Here is a 15,556-nt window from a genome sequence, read left to right on the forward strand (position 1 = left end):
AAAAGGCCTTGGCTGTGTGTAAGCACTGCTCAGCAGGGAACTGAAACATCCCTGTGTTATCAGCACTGTTTTCACCACAGATCCAAAACACAGCCCCATACAAGCTTCTATGAAGAACCTCAACTTATCCCAGCCAAAACCAGCACAGGAGGCTGCAGCATTAGCAGACCCGAACTCTGTTCTGTGTCAGTAGGGCTAGGACAAGTTAATTCTCCAAGCTGCTCAGAAGTGTGAGAGGAATCCAGAAATCAGCCAAGGTAATCTCAGCCAAGTCTGCTGCCTAACAGGCATTTTGAAGCTGATTTCTCGCAAAACTCCACAGTATCTCCAGGCAGAGTGGCACTGCTGGCCTGTCTGCTCTACCTCTCCAGTGTAGCGCATGCAGATTTGCTTGTCTCTTGCAGAGTGGAAGATCCTCACTTTCTTCCCCTTGTCCCCCCACCCCTTTAGCCGCAGTCAAAACAAGCTGTGTAGTCACTGTGCCTGTGCCCCTTTGTTACTCCAAGGGTGAGTAACTTGTAGTACAGGAACTATGCTCACTTACAACTCAAAGTTGCTTGGTTGGGTGGAAAAGCCTTTTTGGCAATCTTCAACATCAGCTCTTCTGTAAGTTGGGGCAATGTTCCAGTCAAGATGGCTGATAAACACAGATTTTCATTCAAAATGAAAGTAAGGAAAGGCACGTTTTGAAGGTGAGTATGTAAGTGTTCTACAGGGTATTTGCAATAGCACGCAGTACACGTGTGATTCATAGCAGAGTATGTACTAAAACTGAAAGGATCCTTCCGCTGCTCGTAGGAGCAGGCAAGCTACCCTTGCAGCAGTGGCGCTCCTGCGGGAAGCTTCGTACGCTCGCTGTCGTGGGATCCTGAGCTAAGAGACAAGCGTCGGGGTATGCGCATATGTGCACAGCCGTGGGAACACACTGATTGTAGGAGATTCCCCCTGAATGTGAAGAAACTGTTTTAGTGTGAGGGCGACTGAGTGCTGGAACTGGTTGGGCAGAGGTGGTGGAGCCTTCATCATGGATGCTTTTTCCTTGATAGCCTAGACAAAATTATCCAAGGGGAGACTGACAGGGGCTGAGCTTTAAATGTGAAGGACATGCCACGCCGGCACAATAGAGACGCCCAAAGAAACCTTGCAGACTAGAGGATTGAAGGAAAACAAGCTGTCGGATGTGTGCAGAGCAAGCTCCTTTTTATTCCAACACTTTCAAATGGACACTGCAGCTCCAGGGGGTAGGAAGGAGGTGCAGGACACCCAAACCACATCCATCCGAACAGAAAACAGCACCAATGCAAACATCTTCCAGAACAAAAGTAGTAACACTCCCCCAGCCCCAACTCTTCCCTCCCCATTCCAGACTCTGGAGCTGGACAAGTCTGTCACCAAATATGCCTGAAACAAACGAGCGACATCACCAAAACAGAACTGATAAACTATCATCTTCCCTCCAACTCTTCTAACAAGGTACTAGAACAAGCGTGCCCAGCATTACCTTTGTATCTGCTTCTTCCCTGCTACGCACTAATCCCATCTACTCCTGCGAGCACGCTGTCACAGACCTACAGCAAAGGCTCAAAGGTCAAGAGGTTGAGACGTGAATATATCGTTTCACTACTGCACACTTCGAAAGCACTGGGGACGCTACCTACAACCATCCATTAGAAAAGCGCTTGTAAAATGGGAGGGAAAATGACTACGTAACAGCGAGCTGGCCAAGAAACGTGGAAATCCAAGTCTCCAGTACTCTGCAGACAACACGTGCTGTAAAGCTTTTCATTTAAATTGTTCCACGTTTGACTTCATGGGTGGACACCTGTATGTTATCGTGGATCTGTCTGAGAACAACTGGCACAGCTCATGGAGGTGAGATGCTGGAAATGAAGAAAACCAGTTAATTTGGGTATTTCGGGCAGAGCACACTGCACACATCAAGTTCCCTTTGTCAGCTACTAGCGGCAGAAGCTCCTTCTGCTCTATGGCCTTAGGGCTCTGTTTCAGTCCCTGTTAGTTCCCAAAGTGATACTGTGGACTTCTCTAACATGCACAGAAAGAAATCTGATTTCTTAACTGCGTTTTATTTTAATGACAGACTGGAAGTCTGGGCAGAAGGGCTATTTTTTTTTTTTAAGATAAATTCTAGGTGTCAACATTACTGACAGCTTAGACTTTGCTCACAACTTCTGAAATCGTCCCTTCACAACGGTATGAATCCACAGTTCCACTTACATGTCACTCATCCAAATCTGCAAGTCCCATTTTTATCAGCCTCGTATGAACTAGACTTCCGTCATCTTCATACAAAGAAATGGTGAATTCTGGTGAAAGAGCCTGAAAACCAGAGGTTGACAGAATCTTAATGGTAACAGATGAAAATCTCAAGCTATCCAATGGTAAAAGGTATTTACTGGCCATACTCACTGCCCACGAGCAGCCGTGACTATACAAAGAATATTTCTGCTTTTAAGTGAAGGAAACTAGCTTTACAACAACAGGAGCGCTAAGAAACTTTCTGTGTGCAGGATTAAGCGCCGCACCACACGACTGTCTCTTGTCATGGGCATTCCTTCACAGTAAACAGTTCACAACTTTAAATTACGCGGGTTGACAGTAAAACAAATACCAGGAAATTATACTGAAGAGGGCTAGCAAGAGGCTTAGGCTTGGCAAGAAGTAGGAGAAGAACAGAAAGTGTTTCTCACAAGTACAGAAGCAGAGAGCTGTTTTCCTTCAACAAACTCCATCATAGCCCACAGCGCTTCCACACTCCATTCTGGGGAATAAGGAATTCTTTTCACATCTGTGTCATACAAAGCAGGTTTAAATCCAGCCAAGAGGGCTCGTACTGCTTGAACAGGATACTTCAGCAGATAGTACGGTATGTGGCGCAGTCTGAAACAAAAATGAGAAATTTTTGCCCGCAGCCATCCACCTGCCAAGCTACGCTCAGTAGGGACATAAGGATAGCGCGTAGGTTTACAGTCAGGGAACTGGGATCAGAGCCCCTGCTCTACAGTAGCATGCCAGTGTCAGTCTGAGCAATTCACCAGGCAGGGCTAGGCCCTCTGAAGGACATCAGCATGGAACCCATGGAGCGCAGTCCGGTAGCACACAGCTCCCTCCGCCTGCCTGGCAGGCTGGCTCCCCGCTGCCGTGCCTGGGGAGGAGTCTCAAGTGCCCAGTACAGATCTGAGCCCAGGAATGCAGGTGTCCCATTCTCCATCACACTGCAGGCTCTGCATCTGGTGCATCTGGGAAATTCCACAAGTTTGTGGGCCAAAGTGGTTCACGCCTGGATGTGTTCTAGACACGCTACTGGAAATGGATATCTGAGTTTTGTATTACCATCTCCCTGTTTTTCTATCTTTCTATCCAAGAAGCAAGGGAATGGGGAAGCAGAGCAGGAAGTACAACCCTGAAATAAATCACATGCTCTCTCCCATGATCCTAGTAGTCTGTGAAGCAAATGGAATTCAGACAGGCTTAGGGGACCCTAGGTGCCAGGGGTGTTTCAGACACTTAGCTGACACCTGTGTGCCAGCACAGGAGCAGTTCCAAGAGTGGCTCAGCACCGGGCAGAACACACTTGACTTCCCACTTCCCGTGCAAGCGGAGCTGGATGCGCCCCACGCAGACCTTCCCTTCTCTTCCTCCTCAATGCCTGCTGTGCAGGCTGCAGTCGCACAGGACCAGAGGGTAGGTTTGTACACCTGCAGGGCTCAGCCCCTCTTTTGTGTAAGCTTCTTGGGTGCAAAAGCCTGATTTTAAGATTATAAGCCTGAGCCTACCTCAGAGGTTTAGTAACCTGAAGAGGATGGAAACACCTAACATTATACTAATGGGCTTCTCAGAACAACCTGGGAAAGAGAAGCAGGTGCCCAGCCCCTACCCTGCAGACACAAATTCCTTAACCAGACAGGCAATTTCTCTCCAAATGAAATCCAACGCTAAATTATTATAAATCATGTAGCTAGAGTTATGCAAAGATAAGTAATAGAGTAAGAACACATACGCTTTTTTGTAAGTACCTATTTTATAATGTAAGTGTAGACATTCATACTCACATATGCATTTTTTTCTTAGGTATTTACCTGCTCCTTGGGACAACTGAAAAACTGCCAAAATCAACAAACTGAACCAGGATCTTGACAGGGTCAAACTCTTCAACGGAGAGGAGCTTTGCTCTGTACCATAAACCATCCAGGTATTTGACAAGGCAGGGCTTTTCTGTCAAAAGAAAAACCAGAACATCCCAAAACATACTTGCAGTGCAAACTAACAGAACTTGAAAATCCACTTCACTTTGTGACAGGGATTAAGTTTTTTCGCTTCCTTCTCTGGTCCATGCTACTATTTTGTTCTCTGCACCCTCCAGCTCCCTCTGAACTCCAGGTCACGATACCTAGTATGTAACTTAAGTCTCTCCACCTCACATGGCAATGATGAGAATTAACAGAAAATTGCTGGGTAGTGAACCAAAGTGTTTAACATTTAAACTTTTCAATTTCAACTCACTTGCACATCTCAGTCAGTAAACAGATCGATCTGTAAGAGAACAGACAATAGTCTGGACGACACAAGGCAGATGCTGCCTAAATTTTAACAGGCATCAGAAGTCTGAGGTCTTTCCATCATTTTCCAGTGGAGCAGAATGAGACAGAAATCTCAATTTCATGAAAAGTAAAAGCTTATAACTAAAGAATAGAATCATTTAGGTTGGAAAAGATCTTTAAGAACATCGAGTCCAACCGTACACGCTACACTGCCAATTCCACCACTAAACCACGTCCCTAAATGCCACATGTACACATCTACACCTAAGTATCTGTGGGGATGGTGACTCCACCACCTCCCTGGGCAGCCTCTTCCAATGTCTAACAACCCTTCCAGTGAAGGAATTTTCCTTAATATCCAATCTAAACCGCCGCTGGCACAACTTGAGGCTGTTTCCTCTTGTCCTGTCGCTTGTCACTTGGGAGAAGAGACCAACCCCCACCTCTCTGCAACCTCCTTTCAGGGAGCTGTAGAGAGCGATGAGCACCTCTCTGCAACCTCCTATCAGGGAGCTGTAGAGAGCGATGAGGTCTCCCCTCAGCCTCCTTTTTCTACACTCCTGATTACAGTGTATTGTATGATCATAGTGCAGTGCGACTGGGTAACGGGTTTAAATTCAAAGTGGGGAGGTTTAGATTGGATATCAGGAAGAAGTTCGTCACGGAGAGGGGGGTGAGGTTGCCCAGAGAAGCTGTGGATGCCCCATCCCTGGAAGTGTTCAAGGCCAGGCTGGATGAGGCTTTGAGCAACCTGGTCTAGTGGAAGGTGTCCCTGCCCATGGCAGGGGGGTTGGAACTAGGTGGTCTTTGAGGTCCCTTCCAACCCAAACCATTCTGTGATTCTACGATTCTTACACTGCAGAAACTTTAAATAAAGATACACAGAAATGCAATTATTCCTATTCTTCAGAAATAATTTCAGGCTTTTTGTACATCCACATGGAACAACAAGGAAAACACATATCTACCTGCTTTGAAGTGTGTTAGAAGGGGAAGAGCCTCCACGTTTTCATTGCACCATTTCAGGGCTTCATTGAGACTCTCCAATGCTGAGTGCCAGCTGGCATCTCCCTCTGTGGCAGACTCCCTCGTAAGGTTCTTAGAGGGTTCAAGGCAAATGTACATCTACTCAAAGAAAAGGATCTCATTACAATATTTGCAGGGGATTTAGAACCTTCAAATTCCATCAGTGATCAAGGATTATTAGAAGATTACTTCTCATCTTCGACAGGTTCTGCACATCCTTGTTCCCTCTTTCCTCCTTTCTCAGTTTATGAATAATTTCATAGTTACACTTTTTTTTTCCCCCAAAAAGAAGAAAATAGCAATGATTTATTGACACGTTTCAGTGTTAAAAAACAAGAATGAAAGGACCACATGTACTAGAGGATATACCCACGTAAGATCTCACAGCTGTGTCTCAGGAGGGTTCTCCCCTCCTGCTCCTTGGTAAACGATGTCACTTCATAGCATCAAGCCCAAGATGAATTTTAAAGTTAACCAAAGAAGAACTTCTGAAACAGTGTTTGGTTTGCTACACAAAGACACTTAATTCACCTCATTTATAACTGGATCATCAGCATGATACTGTAGGTCAAGGAAACGAATGCTTAAACAACATGCACAGGCGAATTAAAATCTGTGCAACAGCTAACTGAAATGCCCTTTTTTAAAAAAAACAACCCAGAGCCATTTCAGAACATTACGGTATCAGCCTTCCAGTACCTGAAGGGGCTACAAGGAAGCTGGGGGGGGCTTTTTACAAGGGCCTGTAGTGACAGGACAAGGGGTAACGGGTTTAAATTGAAAGCGGGGAGGGTTAGATTAGATATCAGGAAGAAGTTCTTCCCACAGAGGGTGGTGAGGCCCTGGCACAGGTTGCCCAGAGAAGCTGTGGATGCCCCATCCCTGGAAGTGTTCAAGGCCAGGCTGGATGAGGCTTTGAGCAACCTGGTCTAGTGGAAGGTGTCCCTGCCCATGGCAGGGGGGTTGGAACTAGATGGTCTTTAAGGTCCCTTCCAACCCAAACCATTCTATGATTCTATGATATTTTACTGATAGTCCAAACAAACTAATGAGTAGGTTATTATTGTTTCTAAATGCAGAATTAAAATTCACTGGCCAGCAATGAAATTATTTTTACTTTTCTGATCTGTACATAGTATAATCACGCTGCAACTCTGTCATGCAACTGCTACTTAAATCCACAGGAGTCCAGAGCAGGATCTGGTGGTTACAATTACATACTGTGTTCAAAAGCAAGAGTTCAAATCATTTGCACAAACTGAATCAAAAATTATTCACTGTTATGTTCCTCCTCTAAGAGAGGAAGCAGAATACACACAACTTAAGAAAAGCCCTTTCCCAATATACCCTAAGATTCCCATCTTGTATTTAGGGAAAAGAGTCGTATATACACACTTTTTTTTTTTTAGAAGATGTGTACACCCAAGTAAACTAATTAGTGGGGTGAATTTATATTGGACCGTGATGCTGAATTTAAAGCAGTCACTTCACTGTTACAAAGCCTGTCATTGGTTTACAGGTTTACCGGTTTACCAAGACAACGAACACAAGCCCTCCAGTATGAATCAATCCACTCAGGTGACATTAGATTTTGGAACACGATTGGCTTCTCACTGCTTCCTTGTTCTCCTCTATCAACACTGAACAACGTCCACAAAGGAACCTTTTATTTGATCAGTGAACATTACATTCAGCCTTTTGCCCGGGGGACTACTACAGGGAAACTGTGTGGGTTTACACAAAAATCAGTGACCAGTCCTCGACCAAAGGCAGTAAAATAGAGCTGTAACAGTGTGAAAATGTTCACATTACTATACTACATTCCAGTAATTTAATTTGTGGAGAATAAAGAAGAAGGAAATCATTATTCTTCTGACAAGTTAAAATCCAATGACCTATTTTCTTATTATACAAGGTACATACCGGGCTGCAGTACTGTAATTCTTGAAATTCTTTTCTCTTTTTACGGAAATGGTCAGTATTTCTTTCTCTGCCTCCACTCAAGAAGGTATTTCAAGTAAAAGTTCATTCAGATAGTTGCACTGCAACATTTCCTGAGTGCGTACATGACATGTTTACAAAACATACCTCCTTAGGGGACACCAAGTGGGTAACTCTGACAGGAAAGGTAACTCCTGGAAGAGGCAGCAGTGGTGACGTGTATGAAGACAAAACAGGAATGTCTCCTTCAAGCAGCTCCTAGGCCAAGGCAGACTTCAGTCAGGCATTGTATTTAGTAACAAAACACAAACTAGCTTTTGTGTGATTTCTGGTTCAAAGGAGTTATCTAATAATCTAAACAGTGTGTCCCTGATGATAAAAATATTAATCAACATTTCCTTTCCATACTTATTATGATTTTTTAAAAGCTTTTAGCTAAAAGGTAACAAACTAGTTAATCAACATTTTTAGAATACAAAGACTATAGCTTTGGAAAGGTCCTAACACACTGACCTGCAAACTTGACTGCCATTAATTAAAAAATGCATTAAATATGGAATTCCCTTTGAATAGAGAATGTATTTAGAAAGAAACATTAAAATAATAGCAATTAATTGGCACAGATTAACCTGAATGCCATACTGAATGTTACTGCGGCTTCTCAGAGCAAGTTACTCCTTAAGAGAGAAAGGCAAAGGATAATTTAACTCCTTAATAACCAGAATTATCGCTGCTTCAAAAAGGGAACAGATTTTGCCAAGTTCCGATACATGCTATCTCACTAGCACAGCATGCTCCAGTGTGTTCTTCCAGAACCACCTATTTACAGTTTGAGTTCTAGGTGCCATTAACTCACTTGGTTCATGACAAAGTAAGCCTTGCTGCATTAAAATATGCTTTTGTAAGGATGCACAGCTCAGCCAATCATAGGCCACGAACACAGTGCTTATTCTCTCTTACACTTTCATATGATAAATAACAAAAGGTACAATTTCTCCAAAATACATTTTTAAATATACCTATTGCATGAACAGTTTTCATTATGCCCAGAACAAAAAGTAAAAGCAACTAGATATATGTCACTGCAACACAAAACAATAAATTCTGACCCTTTCTTCACCCTGCATGATTTGACATAGTACACGGTACAAAAAACGATCATGTTCCTCAGACTTAACTAGGAAAAAAACAGCTTTTCCTTTGAAAGTAAGTACTCCTAAGATTAAAACCCCTATCTTAATAAATGCTAGTAAAGAAAGGATTTATGACTCTGTCAGAGACACAAAGATAAATGCCAAATTTCGGCAAAACAATCAGGAACACTGTGACAGGCCACCTGACTACATCTGGTTCTGAAGAACCAACTTAAGATTCCAGCTCATTCCCAACTGGGCGCTGCATGTAGCTCAGTTGGGTATTGTAGTCAGCTCTTGTGCGTGTCTTTGAAGGAAAACTGCACTTGCATTTTTGCTGTTAATGTTAACAGTCTTTTCTTACTCTCAGTAGATTGGTTACTACTAGATCTTCCACCTAAAGGTTTCTCTCTGCCCGAAAGGACACAGATCTCTCTAGAACTGCTGGTAGGCTGAGCAGCTGCTAGACACCCTGAAAGTGTTCAGCTGACTACAGGTCAGTAACATCAAAGATGGCTTTTCCTGAAGTCTTTTCAGCATTGTCTTTGCTGTCCTTCAGAAGGCAGGTGCTAACTGAAGGGATACGGCCAATAGGTCAAGAGCAGTTTAAAGTGCACCATCCTTGCTCTGACCTGAAGTAATAAACTATTCCAAAAAACCAGCATTGGCATTTCCAGGGGCAGAGTAAGACGGAACAGTCTGGCCAAGGGTTTGCTCAGACTGAGTTTAAAATCTGCAGTCTTCAAGCATCTCACTGTGAAGGGGCTGATATGCAGCACAGTTAAATACAAAAATGGTCTGTGTAAGGAATTTTGAGCTGATTTTGGTTCAGATGGTTGGAAATGGTTTGTAGTCAACTGCTACAGAAAAAGTAATTCCAAAAATTGTTAGTTTATGCTGAGCTCAGAACGAAGAGATTAAAAACTTGTCTGTCAAATGAAATCCTAGTCCCCCATGACACAAGGCATGACCTGCCTACTCAGTTGTGGCTCAGACATACAGAAACAAAAACAAACAAACAAAAAAACCCCCTATCTTCCAAACAGCCAACTCAACAAATACCACAGTACAATGGTCTTGTATATGTAGGTAAGTATACAAGTGCCTATATAAGTATACACATGAACACACATAAATGTACACACACCCCTAGAACGAGATTCGCTGCTGTAAGCTCATCACACTTGGGGTTCTGCTATACTCTCCAATATCCTACTAGAGAATTTTCTGGCTAATGAGTAAGCTGGGATCATCATATGGTAATGAAGACCAGCTCCTAAATTCACCTGTGCCACTCAACAGAAGCGTGTCTCAGACAGTACACATTCTGCAGCAAGACACAGGTGTAGTGGGCTCTGCCTGAGCCAGCTTCCTGCTACTTTTAACAGAAGTACAGCAGCCATGGAACAGAATACAGCCCTCTTACACAGACTTATTTCTGTTTTAAGGGTACATCTCATTCCAAGATCCATACTGAGTTTGCAGGAAGTTGTGTGTCACGTGCTGACCTTATGAAAACGCAACACGAGACTGATTTACAATTAGGTTGTCTATGGTTACTCAGTCCTAATACACACAGAGATCTTCGTAACTGCATCACTGTTACCCACTGGTACACATGCCAAGACTTACATCAGCAGTGACAGCAGTGAACTCTGTAGCGTAATGTTATTTTCTGAAGCAAAGACTCATGTTGGAAAGAAAAATACATTGGCAGACTTACACCAAATTGGAGAGAAAAACGCAACAACAAAGCCTCAGTGATTTAAATAAACCTGATTCTCAGATTTCAAGAATAAAAAAATACAGAGAAATTACTTATCTAATATTTTGTGTTAAGAATAAAGTTCAGAGAAGGACTGAAATTTTCACCAAAGAACTCCAGCTGGCTATCCCAGATACCTGGAGTGAAGAACCTAGGTAACTCCCTTAGAAATCACTAGGCTTATGTTGAAATACTTGATTGAATTCACTTTTGAATATCTCCATCCTTGGGTATATTTCTATGATTAACTAATCCCTTCAAGCGATAAAAATATTACCCTATTCCTACCCTTTTAAGTTTTAGAGGAACACAAAAACGAAATGGACATCAGACAGGAATGCAAAAATCTCTTAATTAAGGAGTCCAAGAACAAACTCTTGGCAATTCGTTATTCCATACAAAGTTAGCAATGCATCGTAGCTGCACTTGTTATGCTACAGAGCTGTGTACCTGGTCTTGCTGCTGTTTGCATCACAAAACTGTACAGAAATATAAGAAGAAATAACAAATCATCAGAGGTCACAACAAGCAACTCAGTCATCTTTCCAATGTCAGAGTAACAATGGCAAAAGACCCACCCTCACACAAAATCTTACCAGCTTTAGCACGTCCTGACAATCCTCAGTAACACAGTACTTCTGGTATGCCATGAAGGAAGAAAGGGACATTTCACCAAAATACAGGTTGACAGACAACTTGCCCCATGGGTTATCTGGTAACTCCTATTTACACAGGAGAAACAAACATTATAACAGCAATAGCATGACTGACCGGGAAATTCAAACCAGCCATTCCTATATGCACCACACTCATTCACCAAGGATATCACACCAGCAAGGATGGGTCTTAACATCAGTTAGGACAGAGATGTCAATATATCTGTGTCTGGAATGGCAGCACTGACTACCCGGTCTAACACCAAAACATTATCCCATGTTCACTCACTCACCAATAACCCTTCCCTTTCACAATTTATCATTAGCAATAAACTATCTGAAATTGCAGGTTTTCAGACAACACAGATTAAGCTTTGGATTTTGGTTTGTCTGAGGAATGCATTTACTGCTACGTTCCTTCTGAATGCAAGTTAAAAGCAAAAAAAAAAAAAGAAGTTAAAGAATTCAGCCTTATTCTACATCTATGAATAAATTAAGCTACCTGAACATGTATTTCAACCTCTTCATTTGTAAGCAGCTCTTGAAGGCAATCTACAGCATCCTGCTGCCAACACTTTCCAATCTATTTGGGGAAAAGCATGAAAGCCCCACATATTAAGATGCTGAGAATTAATATTCTTATTTTTTTTAATACAGTTAAGATGAAAATACATGCCTATCATTGAAAAACTTATTTGAAAACACACATCAATAGTTCAATTTGTCTGCAAACAGTTTAAACATTATCTGCTATTTGGTACCCTAAAAATTACTGTGTGACAAAGCCGACCAGCAGTTTTTGGATCTTGAAGTGGCTGTATTAGAAAGAGATGCTGCTTGCCAAGATCAACCTTTACTACATACACAATAATGTATGTTTGTACTATTACACGAAGCATGAACCCCAAGATACAGAATTACACCTGCAGATAACCTAACAGACAGCAGAAAACACAGGGTACTTTAAATACTTCTTGTGTTTCCTGCAATATCCATTTGCCTCCAAGCCGCGGGTTTATAAACCAGTCTTACTGCTTCCAGCAATAAAAAGGTTTTCTTTAAAGATGAGTTTAAAAGCAAGCTAGTCATTTCAGTAATGGACAGATACTAAATGCACCTTTCAAATTTGAATAGGATGCAATGATATGTGAAGATGCATTTTACATATCAATCACTTACTAACAAAACCCCCTGAAACAATTCACTTGTGTAAATACAGCCTAACAGATTTTCTGCTGCACAGCTAGGTTCAGAACGACAGAAATGCTTTTGCAGGGCTTGTCTGGCCTTTTTGCATTCAGAAATCCCAGCCTTACTTTTTGTTGCTGCTACTGCAAAACGAACTACCACTTCAGAGCATCCTCCTGCCAACTGCTGCACTGCCCTGTCTCACAAAGATCTAATTCCAGTTGTAAAACACTGTCGTTTCACAAAGCAATCTGGCATTTCCCGATACAAGGCTGCCCTGCTGAAATGATCCTTGTCAGCTAGTCTCTGAATGCTCGTGGGGAAGAAAGAATACCAGCAACTAGTCTCAACCTCTATGACTGGCTGGTGTACCGATTTGAGTTACCACCTACTACCACCTTCAAATTTACCATTACTCACTGGTGCTGTCTTGTAGAGCTCACATGGTATGCAAAACGGAGGGATACCAACATATAGTGTAGTTGGATACAGATGACACTGAGGAATCCTCTCTATGCAACCACGGTCTATGTACTGTACCTGGATGGAAAGAAAAGCTTTCCTGAAACAATTCCTGGGTTGTAAGCCAACTTTATTAAGAGAAAGGGTTCATTTACAGCATTCACTTTTCTGGAGGCAAAAATAATGGTTTGCTGGTAAGGAGGTGATGTGACATAGGGGAAATGAAGGAAAGGACTAAAAACTGGTATGGCAGATTAGAAGTCAATTTTTAAACCGGTCTTGCAAAAGATTCTACCTTTTATGTAATAACCTAGAGCAGTCTAAAACAAACATTTGTGAGCTAGGACAGCGTCAGACTTGCAAATCTACATTCGAAAAGCATGAACGGACTCATGAGTTTAGTAAGATTAACTGCTAATCAGAAAAGGCATATCTCTACCCCTGCAGCAGAACGAATTCAAAACAAACTCTCAGCCACTACTTTTTGGGTGAGGACAGGGTTAGGTGGAAGCTAAATATTTTCAAAGCATTTCACGTAGGGTAACAGCAACAACAGAACAAGAAAAAACAAAAAAGGAGTACGTACAGGTGATCAAGGGTAGGTTTTTAATCAAGAACATTTATAATCACCATGAAAACAATGGGAAAAATTGTAACAACTGAAATAGGCATATAAATCTTTAAAATAAATGTAAAAATCAGGACAGTTATCACACTTTTAAGCAGAATGAGCATCTGGATAGTCAGTTCAGCTGAACGAAAAAAGGTGGGATCACAGATTTAGAGGATTATATTATTTGTGCACACCCCCTCCCTCCCTTTTTTTTTTTTTTTTTTTTTTTTACATACACGTGCACAGGTTCATGCACTCACACAGGACGTAATACACAAACTTACCTGCAGAGTACTACCACTGAGCTCTACAACTTTACCTCGATACCACATGGTATCTGACCCTCTTACAACACAAGCTTCTCCCTTCTTCCAGCAGTAGGGCTCCAGAAGACTGAGGCATCTGAAATTACTCTGTATTTCAGTCATCAAATTTTTTAGTTCAATTTCTGGGGGGGGAAGGAGGAATAAAATTCAACCTAATGAATTAGGGCAAATTATTTCAATCACTGAAACCCAGCAGATTCAGATGAAGATATGTATAAACATAAAATACATGTGCTGCTCCAAAAAAAAGTTTTCCAATGCCAACACAGTATGTATGTACAACTTCTAGTATAAGCAAACAAGTGCTGTCTTGAACAAAGAGTGAACTATTTCCAATTGTGAAGCCATTAATAATTCTAATTTCTCATCTCAGAGAGGGTCTATAAATTTTGCAACTGACGCCATGGCAGCAGTAACACAAGAGCCTCTCTGTAAACAAGACAACAGATTCCCAGAGACAGTGGTAGGGCACCACGAAACAAGTCTTAGGCAAGTGGGGTTACTGTACTTCGTATTTCAAATTTTTAGGCTATGATGTAACAGTTAGATGTATTTGTGGAATAAAAAAAAAAATATTCTCATACGGAAACATTTCTCAAAAGCACAATGTATTATCATTGTACTGAAGTCTGACGCTGCATCTGTCAGATGAAAATGTTCCTCTTTCAAATAGTACAAACAGAAAATACTAAGAGAGACACAATCTATCACAGTACAAGTGAACAGCCCAAGGAAGCTGGGCACTGAGCTTTCCCTGAAGGAAAAAACAATCCAGAAATATCTGAGAACCAGGCTAACTTCTGAGAATCTTTAAGACTGTATCTTCATTATTAGTAGTAAAATATATCACAATTTCAACACTGTAACAGAAAGCACTTGCTGCTTTAGAATCACAGAATCATAGGATCATTTGGGTTGGAAGGGACCTTAAAGACCATCCAGTTCCAACCCCCCTTTACCCAATACTGCCTAGAGAAGAGAGGCAAGTAGCCTGCCTGTCCAAGTACTTTGGGGTTTCTGACTTCCTGCCACGATGGGAGTTCAGGAAAGCTGACTTTCATGGGTTTAAGGACAGAGTGTTGCCTCCTGTGGATACGGGCTTCCTCTGCTGGGAAGTGGTGGGACCTCTCCCAACCACTGCAGAGCAAGTGCACACACCCCTCACCCCCCAGGCCAAAGGCCTCATCACTTCCCAACAGCAGTTGTCCCAACAGGATTCTTCCAGAACTCTGTTCTGATACAGAAGGTGTATACTAGAATATGTAACTCTGCTGTATCAGAATATACCAGATATCAGATTCATAGACATAACCGTATGTTCTTCTATGTAATCTTACCAAATGATTTTGGTATTATATAAATAGTTCCATCAGGTCCAACGCAACTTACTACAGCTTGAAAAATTTTTGCTTCAGGTATAACAGGGGATTTATAGATTTCATCCATTCCTGAATGAAGCAGTGCCTTGTATGTTTCACATGATTTTTGTTCACTCCCAGCAACAGTGATGTTTTCCTGTGGAGCAGCGCTCGTTTCTGCATGTGCAGTTGCTGAATCACAACCATCCAGTTGTGTGTTCTCTTGGTCTAAATGTACTTCAAGATGTTCTTTGGAGACTGAGCAAGCCGCATCATCTTTACCAGTTCTGGCAGATACAATCAAATCGTATCAACATATTAACTGACAAAGAACTTGGAAAGTGTGAAAGAATAAAACAATAGAAGTAAAAAACCAAACACACAAAGATGGCAAATGCTTGTTAAGATTCTGTCAAACATCACATCTGCCAACTTAGAGAACTGAAAAGTTCAATGGATACAGTTAATAATATTATACTCTGATACATTCGCTAAAGATGGAGTTCTGTCGCTACATATCATAGAATCA

The 15,556-nt window shown here is 41.9% G+C and overlaps 1 protein-coding gene across 1 annotated transcript; it reads right to left on the reverse strand.

Moving 5' to 3' along the window:
- Positions 1–2,238: 2,238 nt before the first annotated feature.
- On the reverse strand, positions 2,239–15,115 carry LOC104506325 (RING finger protein 17-like). The gene is made up of 9 exons (XM_010147242.1): positions 15,007–15,115; positions 13,628–13,791; positions 12,689–12,808; positions 11,601–11,663; positions 11,021–11,146; positions 5,528–5,684; positions 4,098–4,233; positions 2,709–2,898; positions 2,239–2,337 (listed from the first exon to the last, which is right to left on the reverse strand). Exons 1-9 carry the CDS (start codon positions 15,113–15,115, stop codon positions 2,239–2,241), a joined length of 1,164 nt encoding a protein of 387 aa, XP_010145544.1.
- Positions 15,116–15,556: the final 441 nt, after the last annotated feature.

The sequence above is a fragment of the Eurypyga helias genome, unplaced genomic scaffold, assembly GCF_000690775.1.
Source record: "Eurypyga helias isolate BGI_N326 unplaced genomic scaffold, ASM69077v1 scaffold15602, whole genome shotgun sequence".
NCBI classification, from domain to species: domain Eukaryota; kingdom Metazoa; phylum Chordata; class Aves; order Eurypygiformes; family Eurypygidae; genus Eurypyga; species Eurypyga helias.